General features: G+C 38.0%; 1 protein-coding gene across 11 annotated transcripts in view; it reads left to right on the top strand.

The window, feature by feature from the left end:
- Nucleotides 1–26,737, top strand: part of SNAP91 (synaptosome associated protein 91) — a 174,894-nt gene that overhangs the window by 55,081 nt on the left and 93,076 nt on the right. For all 11 annotated transcript variants that reach the window (XM_037843777.1, XM_037843781.1, XM_037843786.1 and 8 more), the window contains exons 7-8: nt 1,426–1,537; nt 10,220–10,326. In XM_037843777.1, the coding sequence (XP_037699705.1) occupies nt 1,426–1,537; nt 10,220–10,326 (219 nt within the window). The remainder of the gene's footprint in view (nt 1–1,425; nt 1,538–10,219; nt 10,327–26,737) is intronic.

Raw genomic sequence — 26,737 nt, forward strand, 5'->3', positions numbered from 1 at the left:
AACATGACCTGCTGTAAGGAACCGTTTTATATGGAATTGCTTAAATGACACTATCCACCAAAGAGAATTATTTTTGTTTTCCAACAGACAACATTGGTCCTTCTTCCTGGAAATAACAATGATTTATCTCTATGACCCTACCTCTATCCTGACTGTGGTGACAGATACACTAACCGACATATGTAAAAAATTGTATAGAAATAAATATGCACAGACAAATGAATACAAGTAAAACTGGGGCAATCCAAAATAAGATTGGTGAATTGTGTCACTTTCAGTATCCTGGTTGAAATACTGTACTATAAGTTTTGCAAGATGTTAATCACTGGGGGATGTTGGGTAAATGCTACATGGGATCTCTCTGTATTGCTTCTTTCAAGTGCTTGTGAATCTACAATTATCTCAAAAAGTTTTAAAACACCTTATTCATGAAAATAAAATATGCTGATATGTAGGGAGATTCTTCTCATATTCTCGGCTTTCCTCTGTTCTTGTGGTTGCCAAAAGAACAAAGGTTTTCCTCAAAGAGGAAAGATTCCTGAAATCTCTGTTAAGATTATATGTTTAGTCTGTAACTGAGTCCTGGCCACAGCACCTAACTCCTGTGAAATATCAGTAAAAACAGTAAACCATCTACTGTTTTTTTTTTTTTTTAGCAGATTTAATAGTGAAAACTTTATTAAGTATCTATGCAATTAGTTCTTTTACCTTTTTTTTTTCTTTTTATTCGTTTCGTTTTCTTTGCTTTCCTTTTCCTTAAAGGAGAAAATAAGTCATAAAAGGAAAAAAGACAAAGCCTGAAGAGTTTATAAACAAGGATTGGGACTAGCAAAAATTGTATTTGTGTTGGTATTTTAGAGTATTTAGTGGGTAGATGACTCTTAGAAATTATTTTAGGGATAGCTGGCTAAGGTGTCTCCTCTCTATGCAGTGGTTGCTTATGGAACCTGAATCCTTCCAGAGACCATTTGATAAGGAAAGATGGTAGAAATGTAATATAGCATAGCGAAAGCAACACAAGATACACAGAAATAACAAAAGACCAGAAGTTGGATTTGATTGATCCATGGATCATTGGCCAAATAGAAATTTAAATGTCTTATAATTGATAAGATCAACTTCATTGACTTAAATTGGGGAGGGGGCAGTCAATTTTTTTTTTTACCTTTTTTATTAGAGCAGTTGTAGTTGTAAAAATCCTACAGGAAGTAGAGTTCCCTTAACCCACTCTTCCCCCCACCCAACACATACTCACACACTTGGAATCGATCTTTTGATAGTGGGAGGATTACTAAAAGAGTTACTCAGCATTTGTAAAATATGAATGAATTTCTTAGTAATTATTCAAGACATCCTAATGCACTTTGAGAAAAAATGTGATTGGATTATATGCAGTTAACTTATTAAATTTTCATCTTTTCATAGGTGCATCCAAATGAACTAACAAATGGTGTCATAAATGCTGCATTTATGCTTCTTTTCAAAGATCTTATCAAACTTTTTGCTTGCTACAATGATGGAGTTATTAACTTACTTGGTAGGTAGAACTACTGAAATGAGTCTTTGAATAAAAACTGTATATGAATGCAACCATTTGGATACTGCAGACTTGATACTTAAAAATCTGAAGATATTATTCATTCAGGTCACATTTCTCTCTGTATCCTTATGTTAATCTAGATTAAGTGCAGGGAACAGAAAGCCTTCTTGATGTTTTAAGCAGGAAGGGATTTCATACAGGGATTTTAGTGCTTGCAAAATTTTAGAAGGGCTGAAGGAGTAAGTTCTAGGCTTTGCCTGTTGGTATAAGTCCCATAGCGGTATGTAATTGGCTCACTATCCTAACAGTTAACTCTAAGGCCACCCCTAGAGATGTGGAGGAAACAAGAAGCTGTTGCTTCCTCATTAATTATAATAATTAGAGGGACCATGCCCACTCCTTGCTTCCTGCACCCATGAACTCAGGCTGTGGTAGATAATGAACCATATACTGATCAATGTTCAGAGCATATACTGGAATCTCTAATTTCTCAAGGTATGTTCATAAAGCTGTGCTCAAATGGAGTCTCCTGTAGGCCATTCCACCATTATGTAAGGCCAGCTACTTCTGGGCTGTTGGGATATATTGTAAGAAACCAACGAACTCTGCGGGTTGAGTTCATTGTCTTACCTCTTGTGCGGTAGAGTGAGTGCCTTGGCAGGGGCAGTGTAGTGTGGGATACCACGATGAGTAAGTCCACAGATGGTGGTGCTGGCAGAGCAATATGGTCACAGATATTAAATCCATATCCAGGATAACTTTCTAGTACAGTGAATGCAGTTTGCTGCTCTCCTCCCTAACACAAGGAATTAATCCTCAACCTGTTGCTTGGTGGATGCTGTGGTGCAGTGATGTTAGACATAGTCTTAGTGTTGGGAGGTGTTGTTGATCCTTTTCATGACCTCCATTTCTGATATTGTGGCCACTTTGTTCATCAGCCTGTGAAGTCCTCTTGTTGCCTTGATTATTTAGAGCCTTTTTTTTTTGTACTGAATGCCCTGGCCTACATTTTCATGAGATGGAAATGGTCTCATTCTTTATCAATTCTGAGAGGCCCATCCATTGACTTTTCCCCAGTCCAAGTCCATCCAGGTAAACAGTTACTGCCCATAATTTGGTGTGGTTTTGTGTTTCTCACCATCTCTCCTTTTATACTAAGTGGAAAATCAGATGGCTATACTCCTCAGAGTTTGGCACACTGTGAAGATGCTCTTTCTACTGTTGAGGCCACCCTTCTGTGGGATATAATTAATCAGCAGACTACTTAAGGCTGGTGCCAGCATGAAGAATCCTCTCTGAATCAGGCTTGAACTTTTTTTCTTCCTCAGTCAGCTGGTAGAGGGGGACTCCCCAGATGCCCTAGGTGTGATGTGAGGGAGAAATGGCAGTGCAGAAGCATAGGCACACTGACGATCTGAACCATCTGTTCGTACCCACATGGATGTTGAGGGCCTGCTCAAGGATGATCTCTTACATATCACTTTCATTTGATAAATGGAGCACCCTTGCATTTGGTCAGCTTTATGGTTTGGTAGATCAGATAATACTCGCTTAAAGTATTATGATCACTTGGTGTTCTGTGGTCAGGATCTCTGTTTCTAGAAGCAAGCCAAGAGCAATTTTTTCCAAAGGAGAATAGTTACTATCTGGGGTGGGGGGGGGGGGAACATGACTCTGCTTCAACACTTTTGGGGCCTGTGCTATGATTTTCCTATCGGAGCTTGCCAGAGGCGTTCTACAGCACTTAGATTTCCTCGAACACTTTAAGCACCTTTAGATTTGCCGTAATAAAAGCCCGTGTAGTTCCCAGGTGGACCACCTTCTCCTGATTTGGGCCCCATTCATATATGACAGCCAAATTGGATACTTTGTTTAGAGCTGTGCACTCACACACATACGTGTTGTTATGTTGTCTACAAAACCAAAGAAGCTCAGTAAAATTTTCCAGCATCTTGTCTTTCATATGAAGGAGCTTTCTCTAAATTGCCAAGACCTTTGTACACTCAAATTACATTGAGGTGTCAGGTCCCTGAATTTTCATGGATTCTGTCTCCCATCCTTTGACGTGCATGTGTCTTATCAAGGCACCAAGCATACCCTCACTTCTTGCCCATTAGGTACAATCAGCCTAATGTCATCAGAGGGACATCTGTGAAATTCTAACAACCAGAGATTGATATATCCCTGAAATAAAACAGTGAGAATGTACTGGCATCCTTGCCAGATTAAAGTACCTACTTCTGATGGTCTCTGCTTATTGGAATAGAGATAAAAACATTTATCACTTCATTAGCAGCCTACCAGGTGCCAGGAGCTGTGTTCAGTTTCCTCCGGTAAGGAGGACGTATCTGAATCTCTGCGATTAGGAGTCACCTCCTGATTAAGTTTACAGTAATCTGTTAACTTCTAAAATCCATTCATCTTTTGCACAAATGAGATATACAAGTTAAATGGGGATGTGATGAAATTGCTACCCCTGTATCTTTCCAGACATGTCTGTTCCAACTGTGTATTCATTAAATTGGGGAAATAGCCACATATATTTTCATGCATCCACCGGATCTATTTTTCTTTTATCACCTAATGCCCATAAAGCCTTCACTCACATTTGTAGAATGTATAGTGGCATTTAGGTTTAGGGTCCCCAGGAAGTAGAATCAACTTAGAGTCAGTGTCCAGTAATTCCTGAAAAGTCTGGATAATGTCTCAGCTCTGATAGTCACTATGGTCCAGGTCCCTTTGCAGAAGACTGGGACAATGTGATTTGGCAGGGTCTCAAGGCCCTTCCTCAGGATGACCTGGCCTGATTATTAAAATTCAGGTTGCTGGATCTCAACCCAGAGTTTCTGATTCAGTAGGTCTGGGGTGAGGACCAAGAATTTGGATTCCAAATAAGTTTCTGAGTGATGCTGTTGCTGTTGTTTGGGGACTTTACTTCCGGAACCAGTATTGCAGCCACTCCTAGATGCTCAGTCTAGCATTTTGAATCTGCACATTTTGGCATGTTCACCCAAATTGATAAATTATCAATTTCATTACAAATCTAATGTAATGTCCCTTCTTTCCTTCCTTGCATCTTTAAAATCCATTCCCATTTTCTAGATTTTTGTCAATTAGGGTGTACCAGTTTGGATATATTATGTCCCCCAGAAAAGCCATATACTTTAGTGCACTCTTGTGGGTACAGACTGTTTAGTCTATTGATTAGGGTGGGACCTCTGATTGAATTATTTCCATGGGGGTGTGAACCCTGCCCACTCAGGGTGGGTCTTGATTGGTTCACTAAATTATTTAAGAGAACCCAAGAGCAGATACAGACACTTGGTGATGCTTGGTGATGCTTGGAGTTGTGGACAGAAGGACGTTTGGAGACGCTAAGCTAAGAGATGAAGCCCAGAGCTTGCCCTGGAGAAACTAAGAGAGGACCCCCAGATGCTTAGAGAAAAACATCCTGGAAGAAGGAAGCAAGGACGCAGAGGAGCTGAGAGAGAAGCTAAGACAGATGCCCAGAGACATTTTGGAGAAAGCCATTTTGAAACACAACCCAGGAGGAAAGGACCAGCAGACACCAGCCACGTGCCTTCCCAGCTTCCAGAGGTGTTCCAGATGCCATCAGCCTTTCTTCGTTGAAGGTATCCTCTTGTTGATGCCTTAGTTTGGACACTTTTATGGCCTTAGGACTGTATTTTTGTAACCTAATAAACCCCTTTTATAAAGGCCAATCCATTTCTGGTATTTTGCCTAACAGCAGCCTCAGCAAACCAGAGCATAGAGTTGCTAGATTCAGGGAAAAAAATGCGTGATTCCCAGTTAATTTGAACTTCAGAACAACATAAATAATTTTTTTAGTATAAATATGTCCTGTGCAATATTTGGAACATACTTATGCTAAAAATTGTTGTTTATTGACAATTTAAATTTAACTTGGCATCTTGTATTTGCTGATATACATTTGTAAAATCTTGCACTTCTTTTGCCATATGTTTTTTTCTCCTGGGTCAGACTTTGTGTTTGTCTCTCAATGGCATACTGAAATTGCTGGATTCTAAATCTCATTCTGGGTATCAAGGCAGTTGGCACAGGGATGGCAGAAGGAGGGGTGTATAGGGCATGAGGAGAATTTTCATCCCTTTCCTCAGGTGAATTGATTCCAGAACCTCCAAGCGAGCAAGACCGGCCTCCTCAGATAGGGAAGGAAAAACTCCTGCCAGCAAAGGGAAGTTCATTTTGGATTGACTCTACCCACGTGCTACCCTGCTAGTTTTCAGGGTGCCTTTCTTTCTTAATAGCTCATCTGGCTTACACAAAGCAGACAATGTTGAGGCTGTAATTTTAACTGACCAACCTACGTTATAATTCAGCAACTCACAGGATAGACCCTCTATCTGACTTTTAGCATGAGAGCCCTGTAGCTCTAAGAGATACAATTATTTTAGGGCTGGTCTGGAATGACCTTTGAGTGACTTGGTCCGCTGTACCTCAAATCAGTAAGTTAAAACCCTGTGTTGTTCTTTTTTAAGCTCGCATTGGAGGCAGAGGCAGCCATCTACCCCACGGTTCTGTTTGTCTCATTCCCATGATGCTGGGCCTATCCCAGCAGCCACATATTCTGATAGGTTTTCATTCAGGGTCCTCATTCCAGAAAAGTATAGCTGATAATTTCAGTCACTATTTTGCTCCTGTACAGAAGAGAAAACTAGAAAACAATTTCCAATAGTTGCAGGTGTTCATCAATTACTGCCTTCAAATCTAATCAATTTACACGTCTCTCCTAGATTCCCATCTTGGATATTTTTGAGCTTCTGTTTTTTACAGCCACTTCAGGTATCAAATACTGTACCTGTTCAAAAAACAGAAACCACTCTACATGTCTAAATGGAAAGTCATTTAATACAGGGAATTGGGTATATAATCATTGGAAGCCTGCGGGAACTGGCTCTAGACTCCACCTCCTCCTGAAATGGCTCCCAGAATAACAGAACTCACCACTTCTCTACTACTTCTGAGGCCAACACTTGTATAAAAACAAGAAGCCACTGCCACCAACGGAGCTGCCTTGCAACTTTAGAAAGCCTGAGAACAGACACCTGAAGCAGCCATCTAAGGATAGGGAATCAGATCAGAGAGCTGTGACTGTAAACCATTATTCCTCAAAACTCAGGAAGCTGGAGGTGGACAGTGAAATGCCGCTGGACAGTCTCACATTTCTGTGATTTGCTTGCCAGAAGAAACAGCTGAAAAGGTACATGAAAATGACTTCTGCCTCAGTTTCACCTTCCATATCTCACACTTGTCTGTCTAATTTACAGAACTGAATTTTCATCCAGAACCCTGGCTTCACGTGAGTCTTAAAAAGGATAGAATAGAGATATAGTCATTCAGTCACTAACATCGAACACCGTGCTCTTGGAGGTTTTACCTTCAGTGGGGGAAGATTCCTGCCATTAACACTGCAGTTTAAAGCCACATATACTTTCATTTCAGGTTAGAGAGTTTATCAGTAAGCGAAGAGACCAGACAATTTCCTAGTCTCTTTTGCTGACTGATCTTATTCCTCCTTTCCACTCATAATTTAGCTTTTGCTGAAGTTCATTTCTAGCCTTCTACTTTTTTGCTTTTTCTGTATTTTCTCATTGGAAAACCCATCCTCTCCATTATTCTGAGGCCCAAATCTGAGACATCAGTCCTTACCTTACTCCCGTGCTTCAATTTTTGCATGTCTTATTATCCATAGATACTTAAATTTGGATATTTTGTTCTCATCTGAAACTCAGAATCTCTAAAACTGAAGTCTTGAACTTACCCTTTGTAATCTCCATATTTCTGTTTATATGGAATTAGTCTTTTAAACCTAAAACCTCAGTTGTCTTTGGCTTGCTTATCTTCTCAAACCCATATCCAGTCAAAAATGAAGTTCTCTTGATCATCCTCGTACTGTCTCCCGTGCCCTTGTTTCCAGCCCCACTATTGCCTCGAGATTTGTTGTCTTTAAGATCACTTAGCAATTAAACATGTGCAGCCATGTGATCCTCCCCTGATGTTGTCTTGAACAACTGTTTAAATGCCCCCATACTTAACTTTCTTTGTATTGACTTCACAGATTGTAATAAGAATATATTTGTCTTCATATTAAAAAAAGAGCCATTCATTTAATTTGGAAAAAAAAAAATCTGTTGGCTAGGATTTAACGACCTGACTAGGATTTAACGACCTGCCTTTTCTCTGCCAAAGTGAGATGTATATTTTGTCTTATAAACTTTTGGTGTTGAGTGGCCTTCAATCAGTGTTGTTGTCAAAGCTACTCTTGTTGAAGTAAACAATCTGGAAAATACGTATGCAAGAGTGTGTCCTGAGTGTTTTGAGGCAGACGTGTTTTTTCTTTGTTTGCCAGATAGTTCTAGGAGTTAACCTTATAACAGTTAACTGGGTTAGTTTTAATCAAAGACTTCATGACTAATTCTCTCCATCTTATTTTGGTATAATATTAGTGCTGCAGATCTTCACAAATGTTTGATGGCTGTAATGAAGTTCTGACTTGCATGTAAGAACATGCTTTGTTATTATCACTATTACTTTACTATTATGAGGAAGGTCATTAGTAATAGACTGTGAAATATCTCAGTTTGTCTCTTGGGGGTGGGATTCCCTTTCATTTGGTGCCTTTTCTGAAACAGATATCCTTTGAAGGTTAATACTAAAATGGCTAAAGGAATTTAGAAAACTTTATAAAGATCCATGTTACAAATGTCAAATTTGACCATCTCAACTACTGGTACTCAATATATGTTCTTTATAGTATGAAAGAAAGGCAGGGGCTCATTTCTGGGTGACCTATTCCCTCTATAAAAGTATATTTCTTTGAACCCAGCCCTGATCTCTAAGGGCATGTAGGACAAAGGGACTTCACAGCTTTGTATGCATCCGTAAAATAGTACACATTGCCTTTCTGTGTTATTTACCACTGTTATGGAAACAATCAGAGATTATAACCTAAAGACATAATTATTTGAGTGTCTTGCTGAATCTGTAGTTACCCTGAAGGATATAAAGAATTTTAAAAGCATCCAGAAGAGAGAAAAATTGCTTAAATTTTTGATGGACTGGTCCTAAAGGGAAATTGAGTGTTCAGGTTGAGTTTTCTTTTTGTGTTATTGCTGAAATCTGATGCAAAGAATAAACTTAGATTATAGATAAGAGAAGTAATTTAGACATTTGGAAGAAATTGTTTATGTGAAGATTGTTTAAAAAGAAAGTATATGTTCTCAGAATAAGCTCCTGTTTGCATATTCTTAAACTAAAAAATACTTTTCTTCTATAGTACTATGAGTCTGTCTGTAGTTTAGAAAACAGGATAGAGTGGATAAAGAAAGTATCTATAGACTTGGCCATTTTTTAAAAGACTCCCTCCCTTCTCATACGGTAAGTAGGAAGTAGTATGTGTTTGTTTTCTTGATCTTGCTTCCCTTGAATACCCTACAGGGGAGATCTGTGTTAAAGTAAAATTACCAAGAGACTGTCAACAGAAGGTAATGAGTAGCTGCCCTCAATAATTAGTTCTTTGTGTAATTATATATTATTAAACTTTAATTGAGAAAATTTAAAATACTTTTGAGGTAGTAAAATTAGATGCTGAATAAACCATCAAGAACTACCAAGTATGACAGAATATAAAAACAGCATGTGTTTCATCATGTGAAAAAATAAAATAATGAACTTAAAGAAGAAGCTAGACCATCAATTATGATACAGAGTTGCCTGGCAGCTTTTTTGGACACTGATCTAATGTCTCTCCATCTGCAATGTTAATCATTATTGATGGAATGAATTGATGAATATTGAGGAAAACCAACAAAAATATTGATAAAATACTGGTTTTCTTCAAAGCATGTATTGGGGTAATACATTCTCACACTGCAATTGTAACAAAGCTATAGTTCCTTAAATACTAAATTCTAAGTCTTGGGAGTGCAAAAGAGAGCAGCAAGTGATCCTCTGTTCTGTCTAGAAGGCTAAAGGTTGAAAAAGAGAATATGATTATAGACTAGCAAGTCATGGAGGGTTTGGTAAACCAAATGCTTTTTACAAAACTCTGCCTTGTTTTTTTTTGTTTTTTTTTTTTACCTTAAAGACACATTATAATGGGTGAAAGAAATAATTTATGACCAATCAAAGCAAGTATCAATTTATACTGAATATAGAAATTGTAAAGAAATTATGCTGAATATAAAATTGTAACATTCAGGAAATGTTAAAGATTAATGATTTATAATATATAGATCATTGGTTTATAGTGAGCTAGTAAAGAAATAAGAAGTTATAGAATACAGTCATAACTTTTGAGATGGTTATCAGGAAGAATTTGCTGCTATTTTCCCAGACAGAATACTGGGATACATGGATCATGAATTTAATGTGTTGTGGCAATTCGTCTATTCCTTTGCTTTAGTTCTATTTTCATCATTTAAATTGTTTCATGTGGAAGAGATCATTATCTTAGGACATAATACCTTTCTTAAACTATTCAGTTCCCCTTGTTTAAGTACTTTAATACCTCATATAGGTTTTAGTGCCAAGTGTTTTGAGTAAAACATTAAGTTTTATGTAGTAATCTTAATAGAAGCTTAGAATAAAATTGAATCTAATATCCTTGATTTTCAAATGATCTCTTTATCTCTCTAGAAAAGTTTTTTGAAATGAAGAAAGGACAATGTAAAGATGCTCTAGAAATTTACAAACGATTTTTAACTAGAATGACACGTGTGTCTGAATTTCTCAAAGTTGCAGAGGTAAGTGATATTGAGCTTTGTTGGGAATATAATTTTTGAAAGTACTAGTTCATGTATCTGAAATATATAATGGACTTTACAGTCTGGCAAGAAATTCTGCCAGAGTCACAGTGTATTAGGGTTGGAAGAGATCACAGCAGTTGTCTTAATCACTCACTCAGAGCTGTACTCGGTGTTCCTATATCCCAGTCAGATTATTATGCATCCGAATAAAAGTTTCATGGATAACAAACTCATTTATTGCTTTGTCAGGTGGCCTGTTCATTCTACCTAATAACCATCTTTGATTATAAGAAAGTGCTTCCTTTTTATTGCACGCTAGATATGCCTTTCAGAATGCTTGTCTGTTATTCTTAGTGTGTAAATTATAAATGATAAAATATGACCTTCCTTACTGTGTCAATTATTTAAACATATGAAAGAATAAAACATAAAGTATAGTTCACTTTATAAAATGTGTAAATTTTTTCCTTAAGGATGTCTCTATGTTTAACTACAATAACTGAGTAATTACAGTTGATGCTACTAAAGGTTATCTGTAAATTTGTGTTTCTACTTACAAAATCCACGTATTGATTCATATTGATATTGGAATCATGCCATTATTAGTGTAGTCCTTTGGCAGGATGACAAATGGGATAGATCTTACATGTCAACTGACTGATTGCTAGGGACTGATGGAAGTGCTGTGTGAGAGGGAGTCTGATGCTCAACACGAAAGCATACAGTGCCATGGATGTGGGGACATTTGTGCCATGTTTTTGCCATTTTTGCCATTTGGAACAAGCATTTTAAGCTCACAATTTCCAAATTAGAAGATAGTCTATGCATTTATCTTTCAAATCTCATTTATTCACAGGAGTATTATATGTCACATCCAAATTCTGAGAAGAAAATAATGCAAAACACTAACTCTTGAGCTTTGACCCATATAGCATGTTATCAAAATAAAGATCAGTTTTATATAATAAGTGAAATAAAGGGTAAAAATTTGTTTATATAAATTGCATATACATTAAAACACATTTATGTGCATTTTCTCATGGGTTTATCGATGCTGGTGGTTGTTAAGGAAAACTAGGATTGCTTGAAACTTTTGCTCTTGCTTACCACCTTAATGCTTATAATCACAGGTTTTATTTTTTGTATTTGAAATGATTGTCCCATGGTGCAACCATACTTTTCAGTGTAATTTAGTGAAACGTACCTAATTTCTTTTTGTGAAAAGATTAAGCCTAAGCTCCAAGAGCAGATGGTTTCATCGTTCCATAGTACCCTGCTGCATATGCTTCCCAGTTTTCCCATTAGTTATCGTGTTTATCAGAGATGTGACAGTCTGGGGTATATATTTATCTAATCAGTATAAGGCTGGGCTCAAGGTTTTCATGTGAAAAAGACAATTACTTATGTGTCAGTTCCTTCTATTTTTACACATAAAATTTTACTGCTTTTAGACTCCTAAAAAAATCACTGCTTCCATTGATTTTTTTGCTAACCTCATGTTAGCACAGGTCCAATTCAGGAAGTTGAGAAGTGATACAGAAATCAGATGTCATTTTAAGAGTGTGTATTTAAGTAACTAAATAATAAATTTTTAATTTTTATTTGAACATTAAAATTAAGACTTGTTATAGACTGAATAGTGATTTATAAAATTATTTTTCAATAGAATAAACATTAAACCACATAGGGGAACCACAGCTATTTGTATTTTCTTTCACATTTAAATTGCATTGTTCATAATTTAAACACTAACTATTACCACTTGAGAGCTCTGGTTATAATTAGTTATGTTCCAGTTTACTAATGCTGCCGTTACGCAAAATACCAGAAATGGATTGGCTTTTATAAAGGGGGTTTATTTGATTACAAAGTTACAGTCTGAAGGACCATGAATATGTCCAAATGAAGGCATCAGCACCAGTCTGCCTTCACCAAAGGAAGGCCAATGGCATCTGGAAAACCTCTGTTAGCTGGGAAGGCATGTGGCTAGTGTCTGCTGATCCCAGGTTGTGTTCCAGCTCCTTGCTCAGCTCCTGTGCATTCTTCAAAGTGTCTCCCTTGGCTGCCACACCTTCTTCTATCTGTGAACACTTTTATAGGATTCCAGTGATCCAATTAAGACCCACCCTGAATGGGTGGGGTAACGCCTCCAAGGAAATTATCCAATCAAAGGTCTCACCCACAGTTGAGTCACATCTCCATGGAAACACTCAATCAAAGACTCCAGCCTTAACACCAGCACATCTGCCCCCACAAAATTGCATCAAAGAACATGGTATTCTGGGGGACATAATACATCCAAACTGGTACAAGTTAATACAGACATTTTTCTATAAATGTACAAAACTTTTCTCTCTACCAAACAGTACTTGTATGTATATATGTACAGACTCATGCCTTCTAGTTACCCTGTAATTAGTACCTTTTGCCTGAAGAGTCTATAGAAGACTTCTAGAATGCCATTTAAAACATGTAATTATATATATATATTTATATATACATACACATTTTGGCTATTTGGTAACTGTTGAGAATATAATGTTCATCATATTAAAAGAAATGCAGGGAAGTTGAAGAGTTACTATGGAGACATTTGAACCTCCCAGAGTGATTGCTCAAAGTCTAGAAAACTCCCATGTCTTGGATTCTTACACTGAAGTCTCCTAAGCAGACAGCTAAAACTTTGTAAAATGGTTATAATCGGGATTTCTTCTAAACACGCTTGCCTTTTATAAAACCAGGTTATTCTTAGTTTGCCTTTCCAAGGTAAATACTGGAGTCATAGGAGTTATGGCTCTTAGAATAAATGCAGACAGAAAGTAATGAGACTTCTGTAATACAATTACATTTCAGCTCGACCCTCCAATTACATTGTGGTTCAGAAGTTCAGGGCAGTAAAAAATAGCAATGTCAGAGAAGTTTCCTAAATTCTTTCAGTGTGTTTAACAGAATTATAGATTTCATAGTATATGTCACCTTTTACCAGAGTGATTCCAGTATTAGGGATCCATAATACTTTAAGAAACACCAATTTGTTTACATTAATATTTTTAAGTGGATCATCTAAAGTGGTATTAAAATACAGAAATAAACTTAGTGAAATTGCTTTAATGTATCATTTTGATAACCTGTAAAAATAGAAGTGAGTTTAGGGAAGTATCAGGGGCTTCCCTAAAGCCAGGGTTCCATCATTAGCATGTCAGTGTCAAGTCTGTATTGACACTGTCTAGGAGAAACCTCCAGCATAAGTGGATCCAGAGGGATGAGGGCCAATGCTTTAGACCAGTGGTCCACAACTGGGGGAGGTTTTGTACCCCCATTCCCTCAGGAGACTATGTCTGGAGACATTTTTGGTTATCACAACAAGAGTGTGTTGAAGGGTGCTTCTGGCATTTAGTGGTTAGGGGCCGGGATGCTACAGAATACCCTACAATGCCCAAGATGCCCACACCAGACACAACAAAGGATTATCCACCCAAAATGTCAATAGTGCTGAGGCTGAGAAACTCTGCCCCAACATACAGAAGGCAAAGGAAAGAAAAAGGCTCAGAATTTGTTATAAAACTGGATTTTTCAATCTCCAATTTGTTTTATTGTCTTTGTAGAAGCCCAGCTCTTTTACTTCATGTATTTACTCCTATATTTCCATCAGCATAATCAAAACACTTGATTTCTGCAAGAGAGATCTTGTCTTAATCCACTTTTTTTTAAACCTCAGTTTCCTTGTTTATATAAAATGATCGAATTGAATGTTTGATAATCTATTTTCCCTAACTTTAGTTTGAATTATTTTCAAACCAGCAGAAAAATTGGTAGAGTGGTATAATGAACACCTACATATGCGCTGCTTAAAATGATTCACGTTTTTTAATATTTTGCCCATATTTGCTTTCTCTGTCTCTTCTCTGTGGCTCGTCTTCCTCCCTCCCTTCCTCTCTCTCTCTCTGTCTCTGTCTCTCTGTCTCTATCTCCGCCTACACACACACCACAAACATACACATAAGAGAATGATTGTTCTCCCTTAAATACTTTATTTCGACTGTCTCCCAAGAAATGGGAAGTTTTTCTTACGCAGGATACCATTAGGGCACCCCAAAAATTAACCCTCATACAATATCATCCAAAGCTATCTCTAATATATCATTTAATATTGAGTCCAAATATAAATTTTCTCAGTTGTCCCAGTAATTTCCTTTATAGCTGTTTAATTGGATCCTAGGTTTTTTTAAAATCACACATTGCATTTAGTTGTTGTATCCTTTAGTCTTCTTTAATCTAGACCAGTCCTTCCAATTTTTGTCTCTCATAATACTTTTATGTCAATATTTTGACAGTTTTGTTAGTTTTCTGGTAAGAGTGTCCCAGATTTGTCTAATGGATTCCTCATGATCAGATTCAGATAAATATTTTGGCAAGAATACTATGTAGACAATGTTGGAACTTCCCACTGTTGCATTGGTAGGCACAAGTTGTCCATTTATCCAATCACTGGTGATTTTCAAATTTGGTTATCTAATTAAGGTGGCATCTGCCAGGCTTCTCTAAGTAAAGGTACCTTTTTACCCTTGTAGTTAGTAAGTAATCTGTGGGTTGATATGTTGAGTCCATGTGAATTTCTTGTTCTCTAACAACTTCTTAATAATTTTAGCATCCATTTGTGAGACTTGCCTAAATCAGTTATTCCTGATTGAAATATGGTTTACAAATGATGATATTCTAATTCTGTTTTTCTTTTTACTTATATTAGCTTTCTTTTGTCTGTAAAAACAAAAACAAACAATTTAACCTCTAATTCAGCTCTAAAATTGCAGGCACCTTAGCCACCACATGAGAATTTACATGTCCAGTTGGATTTTCCAATTGATATTAATTTCCTTTTGATTTTGGAGATATTTTCTCATAAAAACAATCCTGGGGAATGAAAATATAATTTAAATCATACTTCTTTATTTTGAGGAACATTTCCCTCTGTCATTATGTAATTCTTTACAAGGAAGGTTAGACGGCCTACTAAAATTGTTAATGCCTGTATCAATTTGAAATACTTGATATATAATAGTTGTGAAACACATACACACCATATAGACACTATATGTCTTTAGTCCTGTTGCTAAATCTCCATATATTCCTGTGATAGTAACCAAATCAGAGTGAAGTTTCTGTTCAGCTATTAATTCCTTTTCCAGCTACTAATTAAGGTTGAGAGGATCTGTCAGTCAATATAGCACATTTTTTTTAATATTCTTTCAACTGGTAAATTATTTGGTGTAAATAATGCAGACTATCTACCTATTAAATTATTTCATTCACCTGTGTGCCTACCATGTGCAGTCATTACACTAAAAGCTGTCAACATAAAGCTAAATGACAGTCCTTACTTTATGAAGCATATCATCTGATGGCATATTCACAGTCAAGCATTTTACTTATTTTTAATAAACTTATTTATTATCTACCTCAGTTTTTAATACCCCATGGTCATATTTCCATTAACATAATGATTTCTTGTGTTCCAGTTTAGATTTCTTGCTTTTTTCACACACTCTAGCCTTTAGGTTTAATTCAAGAATGAGGTTATATCTACTTGAAAAAATTTAAAGCTGATTTCATCTAAAAGTAAGGATGATTTTACACTGTTTTCTGCAGGATTTCATCAAGATATCCTAGTAATTAATATTCCCTATAAAAATTTCATAAAATTCATATGAACTTTAAAAAATGTTATCTCGCTTATAATATTTTAGAGGAAAGCGTAGACATTTTTGCTGGACTCAGGCTGTCTGGCATTTAAGTATCTGTTGAATTTGTTCTTCAAGAAGTCATACTTCCTGGATTTATTTGTAAACTTGCTGACAGTGTTTTTAGCCTGGTCTTTCTCTTAACTAAAGATGATATATATTTTTTGGAAATTCTGCAAACATATGAGGACTGTGTATTGGTTTCCTAGGCCTGTCGTAACAAAGTACCACAAACTGAGTGGCTTGAAACAACAGAATTTTATTTTCTCACAGTACTGGGGACTAGAAGTCTGAAATCAAGGTTTTGGCAGGGTTGGTACTTCTAGAGAGTCTAAAGGGAGAATCTGTTTCGTGCTGCTCTCCTAGCTTCTAGCAATCCTTGGCATCCCTTGGCTTGTGGCTGCATCACTCCCATCTCTGCTTCCATCTTCACGTGGCCTTCTTCACCCTGTATCTGTGTCTCTGTGCCTGAATTTCCCTCTCTTTTCTCTTATAAAGACACCAATCATGGGATGTGGGCTCCATTCTAATCCAGTATGACCTCATCTTAACTTGATTATACCTGCAAAGACTCTATTTCCAAATAAGGTCACATTCACAGGTGCTTAGCCGGGGGTTAGGACTTAAACACATCTTTTGGGGAGACACAATTCAACCCACCACAGGCAGTAGCAAGACTTCACAGACTTTCTTCTACCTTTTTGCTTCCTTTAAGTGTCAACTAGTATGTTCTTTTTCACCCCAGTATAACCTAAAATCCCTTTACATCATCTATGTATAAATACTTTTCAGATTTATTTTTTATTGCTAAATTGAGTTAAAAGTACATATGCACTTTTAAAAGTACCTGTAATTACTGTGTTTTCAAGTAAAGTGAAAAAAAATAAACATTTCAGAAATAGCTATTTTTCATTTGATATTAACTATAAAATTAAATATCTGAGCAGTTGTATTGGTCATCCCTTTGCTGAAAATTATTGCCCTGCTGTTATAAAATTTGAAAAAGATTTAATTTAAATAATGTACATATTTCCCAGACCTGAGACTCATATAGCCAACCTTAGAAATCTATTTAATAGACATCTCAGACTTAACACATCCAAGATGAGCCTGCTTCCTTCTCCCTACTCATTCCCATCCTCCATATCTAAAAAACATGCTCCACCTGTAGTTTTCCCCCTTTAATGGCAGCTTCATCAGCCCAAAAATCTTGGATGCAGTCTTGATTTGTCTCACTAATTTCAGTCTTCAGTTTCAGAAGATCATCTACCTTCAAAATGTACCCATATCCCTTTTCACCATCTCCACTGCTGCTCTCCCTCCCCTCAATCCAAGCTGCCATCACCTCTCACCTGGATTACTCTCCCAGCCTCCTTACTCTTCTCCTGCTCCTCCATGGTTTTATTTCACTATTGCCACCTGAGGCATACAATCAAAAGATGAGTCAGGTCATGTCACTTCTCTGCTCAAGTGGCTTCCCATCTCATTCAGAGTAAAAATGAAATCCTTATAATGGCCCATGCAGCACTACAAGATCTGACTTCTCTTGTCTCCCCATCACTCTCTGTGTTCCATTCACCCTGGTCTTAAACTGTGTCTTGAACTTTTCTGGCACACTCATGACTTAGTGCTTTGGTACTGCTTGGAACTCTCCCAGAATAATCCATTTACTACCTTACAGTGTTTGCTCAAATTTCACCTTCTCAGGGAAGTCTAATTTGGCCACTCTATTTCAGATTATAATCTTCCCCTCCCTACTAGTCCGCCTTATCCTGACTTATTTCCATAGTAACTATCACCTTCTAAAATATATAATTTACTGATTTATTATGTTTATTTCTGTCTCTTCCCCCCACTAGAATGGAAGCCCCATAAGGATGGACTTTTTTTCTGTTTTGTTCACTGATGTATTCCTGATACCTAGAATAGTCACAGTAATGGATAATTAATATTTTTAAATGAATGAATTATAAAAGCAACATGTGTTCAACATAGGTTATTTGGAAAACACAGAAAAGTAAACTAAAAGGAAAGACTCATTCCTATATCTTCCATCCCCAAACAGATTGTGCAATGTCTTACTGTATTTCCTACTAATTTCTCACTAATCTTTTTTTCTATAAATATGTTTGTATTTTATTTTGCATTAAATGTACTTTGAGGACAACTAGGATAAGCTTGGTTGCATACATCAGCATTTCCACTTCTCTTGGATATTATCCAAAAGCAGCAGGAAGAATGGAAGAATAATCCACAAACTCCATTTTCAGCAAAACTAACATATAAATATAAACTACAGATTCCAAAAGCAGCTGTTATCCAGCAGTAGGCTGGAGGGCAAAAGATGAAAAGAAAACAAAGTGGAAGTATTCATCGCTGCCTGCCCTGTCAGGAAGGTGGGGTGAGAAGCTTCAGGGCTCCATTCCCCTACAGAAGGTTTGAACAGCTATCAAGAACTGCCAGGGACATCTTTCTAAAAGGCTCCAGAAAACAGTTAAAGGATTGCAGTACCAAGGTGAACATCAAATCAAGAGAAAGGAAGCTTAAAAGTGGTAGGATCTCATGGTACCCTGGCTGGTCCCTTCCCCAGCCACTCACTGGCTTGGCACAGAGCCAGCCTGCACTCCCAGTCCAAGTCCCTGGTCCCACACCTGGAGGGAGCAGAGTAACTCTTGCACACACAGGGAGCAGGTACGTCTGGCTGGTTCTTATTGGCTGTGACCCAGGGACTGAACCAGGACACTCATCACAGACCTGCCATCCCAGAACTTCCCCTGCATATAGGAGGCAGCTCACAGGGCTGAAAGCAAAAAATTTCCAACCAAGAATTCCAAATCTGGAAAAACTATCTTTCAAAAATGAGGGAGAGATTAAGACATTCCCAGGTAAACAAAAGCTAAGGGAGCTTGTCGCCATTAGATTGGCCCTACAAGAAATCTATTTAATAGAGTTCTTCAGGTTGAAAGGAAAGGACCATGAAAAAATAAAGATCTATCATTGGGGTAACAACATGGGTAAATATAAATACCAGTACTATTGTACTTTTGGTTTGTAACTCTACTTTTTTCTTTCTACATCGTCTAAAAGTAAAATGCATAAAACATAATTATAAATCAGTGGTTTTGTACTCATAATGTATGAACATGTAATTTGTGACAAGAACTATATAAAGGTGGGGAGGTGGAGGGGCATAAGAACATAGTTTGTGTATATTATTAAAGTCAAGTTGGTATCAGAACAAGCGAGATTGTTACAGATTTAGGATGTCAAATTTAAGCCCCACGAAAACTACAAAGAAAATATTAGAGAATATGCAAACTCATAGAGACAGAAATTAGAGTACAGGTTGCCAAGGGTGTGAGGTGGAGCAAAAGGAGAGTTAATACATAATAGGCATAGAGTTTCTGTTTGGGAAGGTGGTTAGGGTGCCACAGCATTGTGAATGTGATCAATCCCATTGAATGGTATGCTTGAGATGGGAAAGTTTATGTTGTATATATGTTCCCATAATTTAAAAAATAATGAGAGTAACTAAAGAGACAACAACAATTAAATGCAATATGTGGTCCTGGATGGGATCTAACAAGGGAGGAGAAAATGTTCAGAAGGACATTATTGGAACATATGGAAAAAATGGAATATAGACTCTAACCTTTATATCAATGTTAAATTTCTTGAACTTGACAACTATACTTAAGGTGACTGCATAAGAGAATATCCTTATTCTTAGGAAATGTGCATGGTAATATTAAGTGTTCAAGAAGCATGATGTGTGCAACTTACACTCAAGTGTTCTGACAGTGACTTGATAACAAGTAGATAGATAGATAAATAAATGGATGGAGGGAAGGAAGGAGGGATGGATATTGCAAGTGTGGCAAAATGCTAAAATTGGTAGATCTTGGTATTTGGGGTATAAGGGTATGTTCAAGTTTCCTGAATGGGGTTTGTATTATTTTCGTAACTGTCCTGTAAGTTTGAAAGTATTTCAAAATAAAACATTATTTTAAAAGTGGAGAAAAGACCCAATGGTTGCATATATCCAATAAACAAAAAAAATTCACTTTCTAAAAACACATGGAGCACCTCAAATATAAATACTGTATTTCAAAATGGATGTGAGATTTGTAGTGAACTGCACTGTTAGAACGCTGAAATTTGGGTAAGAGAAGCAAAGGAAGGTGTTTATGCAGAGAGTTACGGAGATGAATCATATGCATGAGAATCATCTCTCCATGTGGCAGCAGATGAGAAAACCTGTGGATTGTGAGAAACAGTCCCCCTGCAAGACCACCGTCACCCCTCCCCTCACGTAAGAATGCCATGCAAATAGTTGTTTCAGGATAATCCAACTCATTTATTTATGTAATAAAAAAGTACCAGGACAGCATTGATATAAATTTACTATAAGGACAAAAGAGGAAAAGAGCTGCAAAATGGACTAACAGAAAAGGGCACTCATAGTAAATGATGCAATAGATCAGGTAATATTTGTGACTGAATATTTTGCCATTAATTTTTTTTTGTGTGTGTGTGTGTGTGTGTGTCAGTTTTTTCTCTGTTTTTGCCATTAATTTTTTTTATTTTTATTTTGAAATAAATTCAAACTTACAGTAACAGTTGCAAAAATAATACAAACCCCATAAACAGAACTCCAGCATACCCCGACCCCCCTCCCCCGATACCCTGATCCACCAACTTTAATATTTTGTCACTTTACCATTTCTTTCTTTCCCTCCCTGCTTATCATCCATCATCTATTGCTCTGTCTTCTGAACATATGACAACAAGTTGCAGACATCCTTGAACAGATAATGTAATTCACATATACATTTCCTATGAACAAGAATATTCATTTATGTAATCACATTAAGTGTGGTTAAGAAGTTCAAGAAATTTAACACTGATATATAGCTTACATTCTATATTTCATTTTTTTCTTATGTTCCAAATGTGTCCTCGAGCCTTTTTTCCCCTAGTCTTAGATCTCATCCAGGATCATCTATGGCATTTAATTGTCATTATCTATTTAGACTGTCTTTTTTTCAATTGTGGAAACATATATACAGCATGAATCTTCCCATTCCAACCCCTCCCAAGCATTCCATTTAGTGGGATTAATCACATTCACAATGATGCAATGCCATTCCCTTCCCACCATCCATTACTAGAAATTTCCCTTCACCCCAAACAGAAGTCCTACACTCATTTCTTATTAACTCCCCATTGCCCCTTCCCCCACATGTCATAACCCATACTGTACTTTTCATCTCTATGATCATATTCTCTGATACTTTCTTTCTGTTTACTGTGGGGCTTAAATTTAACATCTTAAGTCTATAACAATCTTGTTTTCTTTGATACCAACTTAACTTCAATAGGACACATAAACTATGTCCCTATACTCCTCCATTCCCCCACTTTTATGTAGTTCTTGTCAAAAATTACTGATATTACATTGAGTCCAAAACCACTGATTTATCATTACAGTTGATGTATTTTAGATCCTGTAGGAAGTAAATAGTGGAGTTACAAATCAAAAATAGAGTAGTATTGGTATTTATATTTACCATGTGAACTTTACTGGAAATCTTTATTTCTTCATGTGGTTTCAGTCAATTGTTCAGTGTCCCTTCCTTTCAGCCTGCACAATTCCCTTTAGAATTTCTTGTAGGACTGATCTACTGGTGATGGAGTCCCTCAGCTTTTGATTATCTGGGAATGTTTTCATCTCCCTCTCATTTTTCACCTTCAGGTATTTGTGAATTTTCTAAGTCTCTGATGGTTATTGACTTCTATTTATATTCCATTGTGGTCAAAGAATGTGCTTTGAATAATTTCAATTTTTTTAAATTTATTGAAGCTTGTTTTATGTCCTAGACAATGGTCGATTCTGGAGAAAGTTCCGTGATCACTAGAGAAGAATGTGTATCCTGGTGATTTGGGATGTAATGTTCTATATATGTCTGTTAAATTTCTCTATATCTCTCTCTCCTTTCTTTGTTTCTCTGTTGGTAGGGCTCTCTTTAGTATCTGAAGTAGGACAGGTCTTTTGTTAGCAAAATCTCTCAGCATTTGCTTGTCTGTGAAAAATTTAAGCTCTCCCTCAAATCTGAAGGAGAATTTTGTTGGATAAAGTATTCCTGGTTGGAAATTTTTCTCTCTCAGAATTTTAAGTATGTCATGCCACTGCCTTCTCGCCTCCATGGTGGCCGCTGAGTAGTCACTACTTAGTCTTATGCTGTTTCCTTTGTATGTGGTGGATTGCTTTTCTCTTGCTGCTTTCAGAACTTGCTCCTTCTCTTCAGTATTTGACAGTCTGATCAGGATATGTCTTGGAGTGGGTTTATTTGGATTTATTCTATTTGGAGTTCACTGGGCATTCATGCTTTGTGCATTTATATTGTGTAGAAGACTTGGGAAGTTTTCCCCAACAATTTCTTTGAATACTCTTTCTAGACCTTTACCCTTCTCTTCCCCTTCTGGGACACCAATGAGTCTTATATTTGGACATTTTATTTTATCTATCATATCCCTGAGATCCATTTCGATTTTTCAATTTTTTTCCCCATTCTTTCTTTTGTTCTTTCATTCATCATGTCATTTCATCCAGGGTCTTCTTCATGTCCTTTATATCCTGTGCCATGCTCTCGTTGTTTGTCTTTAGCTCTTTGATTAATTGCTCCAAGTACTGTGTCTCCTCTGATCTTTTGGTTTGGGTATTTGGGTTTGGGTTATCCATATAGTCTGGTTTTTTCATATGCTTTAAATTTTTCTGTTGTTTTTGGCTTCTTATCATTTGCTTTACTTGAAAGTTCTTTTAGGATATGAAGGATTATTCAGACACCAATCTCTTATTTGTCAGAGCTACAGCTTGGTGGCGTACACTTTTTCTAACCAGCTGATGGCATCTGTGAGTCACCTATTCCCCTCAAGTCAGTTCTCCCCAACTTTGTTTTTGTGGTGTGTGGGCATCTGGTTCTTGTGGGGTCCAGTTGGTGCACCGAGTTTGGGTGTGTTGTTGGTGCTGTCCGCCCTGAATGTGGGGTGTATGTCTGAGCGGTTTGGGAGGCAGGGAAGCTTTAATAATCAAACCTCCCAGGTGTTCCTTGAGATTTAAGGCTGTTGCAAGAGTCTAAACCTTCATTTCAATCTCGCCACAGATTGTCTCTGCCACTGACCCACAGGTCCTTGGTATTGGTGTAGGGTCCCTGGGATTTCCGGGTGGGTTCCTCTTCCCAGTCGTGCTCTTGTAGGGCCTCTGCTGAGGGAAGGCTGTGCTGCATCACAAGTGCACGCCATCCCTCAAGGGAAGCCCTGGGCCACTGGGCTGTGCAGGGGCGTTCCCAGCCTGCTGTAAAGATGGCTGAATGGGGTGTGTTAATTTCCCCCTTTTCGCACAGCTCCGCCTTCCCAGCTCTGGGACAATTAGCTGTGGGTGCGCGAAAGGCTATTGTCCACGCCTGATATTGTGGCGTGTGCGTGGTGTTGCTGGAAACACTTCCCGTCACACTGGGTCTGATGGTGCGGCTCTGGGCTGTGGCTCTGGCGCCAGGCAGGAGCATTCCCAGCCCACTGGGAAGGTGGCTGCAAGGGGCATGGTGGTTTTCCCCTTTTGGCTCACCTCTGCCCTCTTCACTCCGAGACAACTAGCAGTGGGTGCACTAAAGGCTAACTTCCACACCAGATATTGAGGCATTCGCACAGCCCTTTCCTGCCGTGCTTCACTCTGTGTTTCTCGCTGCCGTATCTGCAGCCACTTTTGGGTTTTTTTTAGAAAAGAACTAGTCCACCTCCAAATGCCAACCCATGGTTTCCCCACACCAGAGCATGACTGCTGGACATTCAGCAGGCTCACTCAGTCGTTTCAGAACACAGACCCCCAGTGTCACCAAGTGCACAGTCTCTGTGGTTTTAGCAGACCTTGTCCAGCGGGTGCATCACTGGAACTGGTGTTCTGGGTCACTTTCTGGCCTCTATCTAGTATTTTTCACGGAGGTGTTTTTTTGCCCTGTCTCTCCTAGCCGCCATCTTAGGTTCTCCGCCATTAATTTTTAAAACTTCAAAGCAATTGCTCTTGTGAAGGGAGACCACAAAACAGAAACAAAAAAGTCAGGGAAGACTTGTGAGACTTGAAATGAAACATGAACCAGAAGACCTCGAGAAAGAAATAGAAAAATCATAAGCAAAAAGATGAAATCATAAAGATGCAAGGGTGAATAAACTGCACATAAAGCACAATTAAGGGACATGTCAGAAGTGAAAAAAAAAAAAAATCAAAAGGAAATAAAGAGTTTAAAAGATGAAAATGACCCAGCATCTTTATAATTGGATTTCCCAAAGAAAACCTAAGCAGTGGAATAGAACAAACATTTTATATAAAATTGAAGGAAACTTTTCTGAAATAAAAGAAGATGTGAATCTTGGTATTATCTTTTAGAAAAGTCTATGCTAAGGCCTTTACCTGTAAAATGAGGCAGAAAGGAGAGGAGCTAAGATGGCGGCATAGAGAGGAGTGGAAGACTGTTCGTCCCCCCCGGAACAATTCATAAATGACCAAAAAACTAGTAAATAACCTGGAATAACTGCCGGAAAACAAACATACTGACCACTCATCATCCACCAACCTGAATTGGGAGGAATGCCTGAGATCACAGCATAAAATCTGTAAGTAAAAACTGTGGACCCATGCTGAGAGCCGAGAGCCGAGAGCCCCTCCGTCACAGAAGCCGCGCGGTGCTATTGAACAGCACTCTCCAAACAAGCAAGTGGACCTCAGCCCAGCCCCAACTGGGGTTTTAATGTTAACTGCTCAATACAAACAGCAAATCCCCAACAAGCAGGCAGGCTTTTGGTGACAACTGACCTTGGGAGAGTTAGGGGACATATCTGTCTCAGGACGGGGAGCCCAGAGGATTGGGTATTATCTCTGGCTGACAGGTGAATCTGGGAGCTTTTATGTCCCTTTCTGTCTCTGTGGAGAAAACCTCAGCCATTTTCAGCCCACAGTGCTTTGCAGTAAAGAAAGCCGCAGCCATTTTAACATCAAAACACCTTGATCAGCAGAGTCAGAGAAACAAAGAACTTATTGATATTCAGATGACCTCTCTGGAGGGGGCATAGCTTCCCAAGAGGAAAGGGAGGGGCCCAGCTCTACTACCTGCCTTACCGGAACCAGACCCAAAGCCTGGGGGAGGAGAGCCACAGGCCACACCCTCTTACACCAGCCAGTGACAGGCTGACAGGTGCACCTGCCAGGCAGAAAAGCACAGGTGTGTCAGCCCTCTAAGAAAAACCATCAGGGAAACCAGATACTGAATGTTTCCTCCTTCTGTGACCTGAGCCTGTTCTTATCTGGGAAAACCTGACTGGAGTGGCCTGGGAGGTCGGATGCCCAGACAATAGAAACTACAACCTACACTAAGAAAAACGAAGTTATGGCCCAAAGGGACAAACGTACACTTCAACTGAGATACAGGAATTTAAACAACTAATGCTAAATCAATTCAAAAAGTTTAGAGAAGATTTTGCAAAAGAGATAGTGGCTGTAAAGAAAACACTGGGCATACATAAGGCAGAAATCGAAAGTTCAAAAAAACAAATAGAATCTGTGGAAATGAAAGACACAACACAAGAGACGAAAGACACAATGGAAACATACAACAGCAGATCTCAAGAGGCAGAAGAAAACACTCAGGAATTGGAGAACAAAACACCTGAAAGCCTACATGCAAAGGAGCAGATGGAGAAAAGAATGAAAAAATATGAGCAATGTCTCCGGGACCTTAAAGATGAAACAAAGTACAAGAATGTACATATCATTGGTGTCCCAGAAGGAGAAGAGAAGGGGAAAGGGGCAGAGGCAATAATAGAGGAAATAATCAATGAAAATTTCCCATCTCTTATGAAAGACATAAAATTACAGATCCAAGAAGCGCAGCGTACTCCAAACAGAATAGATCTGATAGGTCTATACCAAGACATTTAATAATCAGATTATCAAATGTCAAAGACAGACAGAGAATCCTGAAAGCAGCAAAAGAAAAGCAATCCATCACATACAAAGGAAGCTTAATAAGACTATGTGCAGCTCTCTCAGCAGAAACCATGGAGGCAAGAAGGAAGTAGGGTGATATATTTAAGAAACTGAAAGAAAAAAAACCACCAACCATGAATCCTATATCCAGCAAAGATGTCCTTCATATATGAGGAAGAGCTCAAAATATTTTCTGACAAACAGACAATGAGAGACTTTGTGAACAAGACACCCGCCCTACAGGAAATACTAAAGGGAGCACTATAGCATGATAGGAGAGGACAGGAGTGTGTGGTTTGGAACACAGTTTTGGGAGATGGTAGCACAACAATGTAAGTACACTGAAGAAAGATAACTGTGAATACTATTGAGAGAGGAAGGTGGGGAGCATGTGAGACACCAGAAGAAAGGAGGAAAGATAAAGACTGGGACTGTATAACTTGGTGAAATCTAGAGTGTTCAACAATTGTGATGAAATGTACAAATATGTTCTTTTACGAGGGAGAACAAGCAAATGTCAACCTTGCAAGGTGTTAAAAATGGGGAGGCATCGGGGGAGGGATGCAATCAATGTAAACTAGAGACTGTAGCTAACAGAATCATTGTATTATGCTTCCTTTAATGTAACAAAGGT

This window comes from Choloepus didactylus, chromosome 7, assembly GCF_015220235.1.
Source record: "Choloepus didactylus isolate mChoDid1 chromosome 7, mChoDid1.pri, whole genome shotgun sequence".
Lineage (NCBI taxonomy): Eukaryota > Metazoa > Chordata > Mammalia > Pilosa > Megalonychidae > Choloepus > Choloepus didactylus.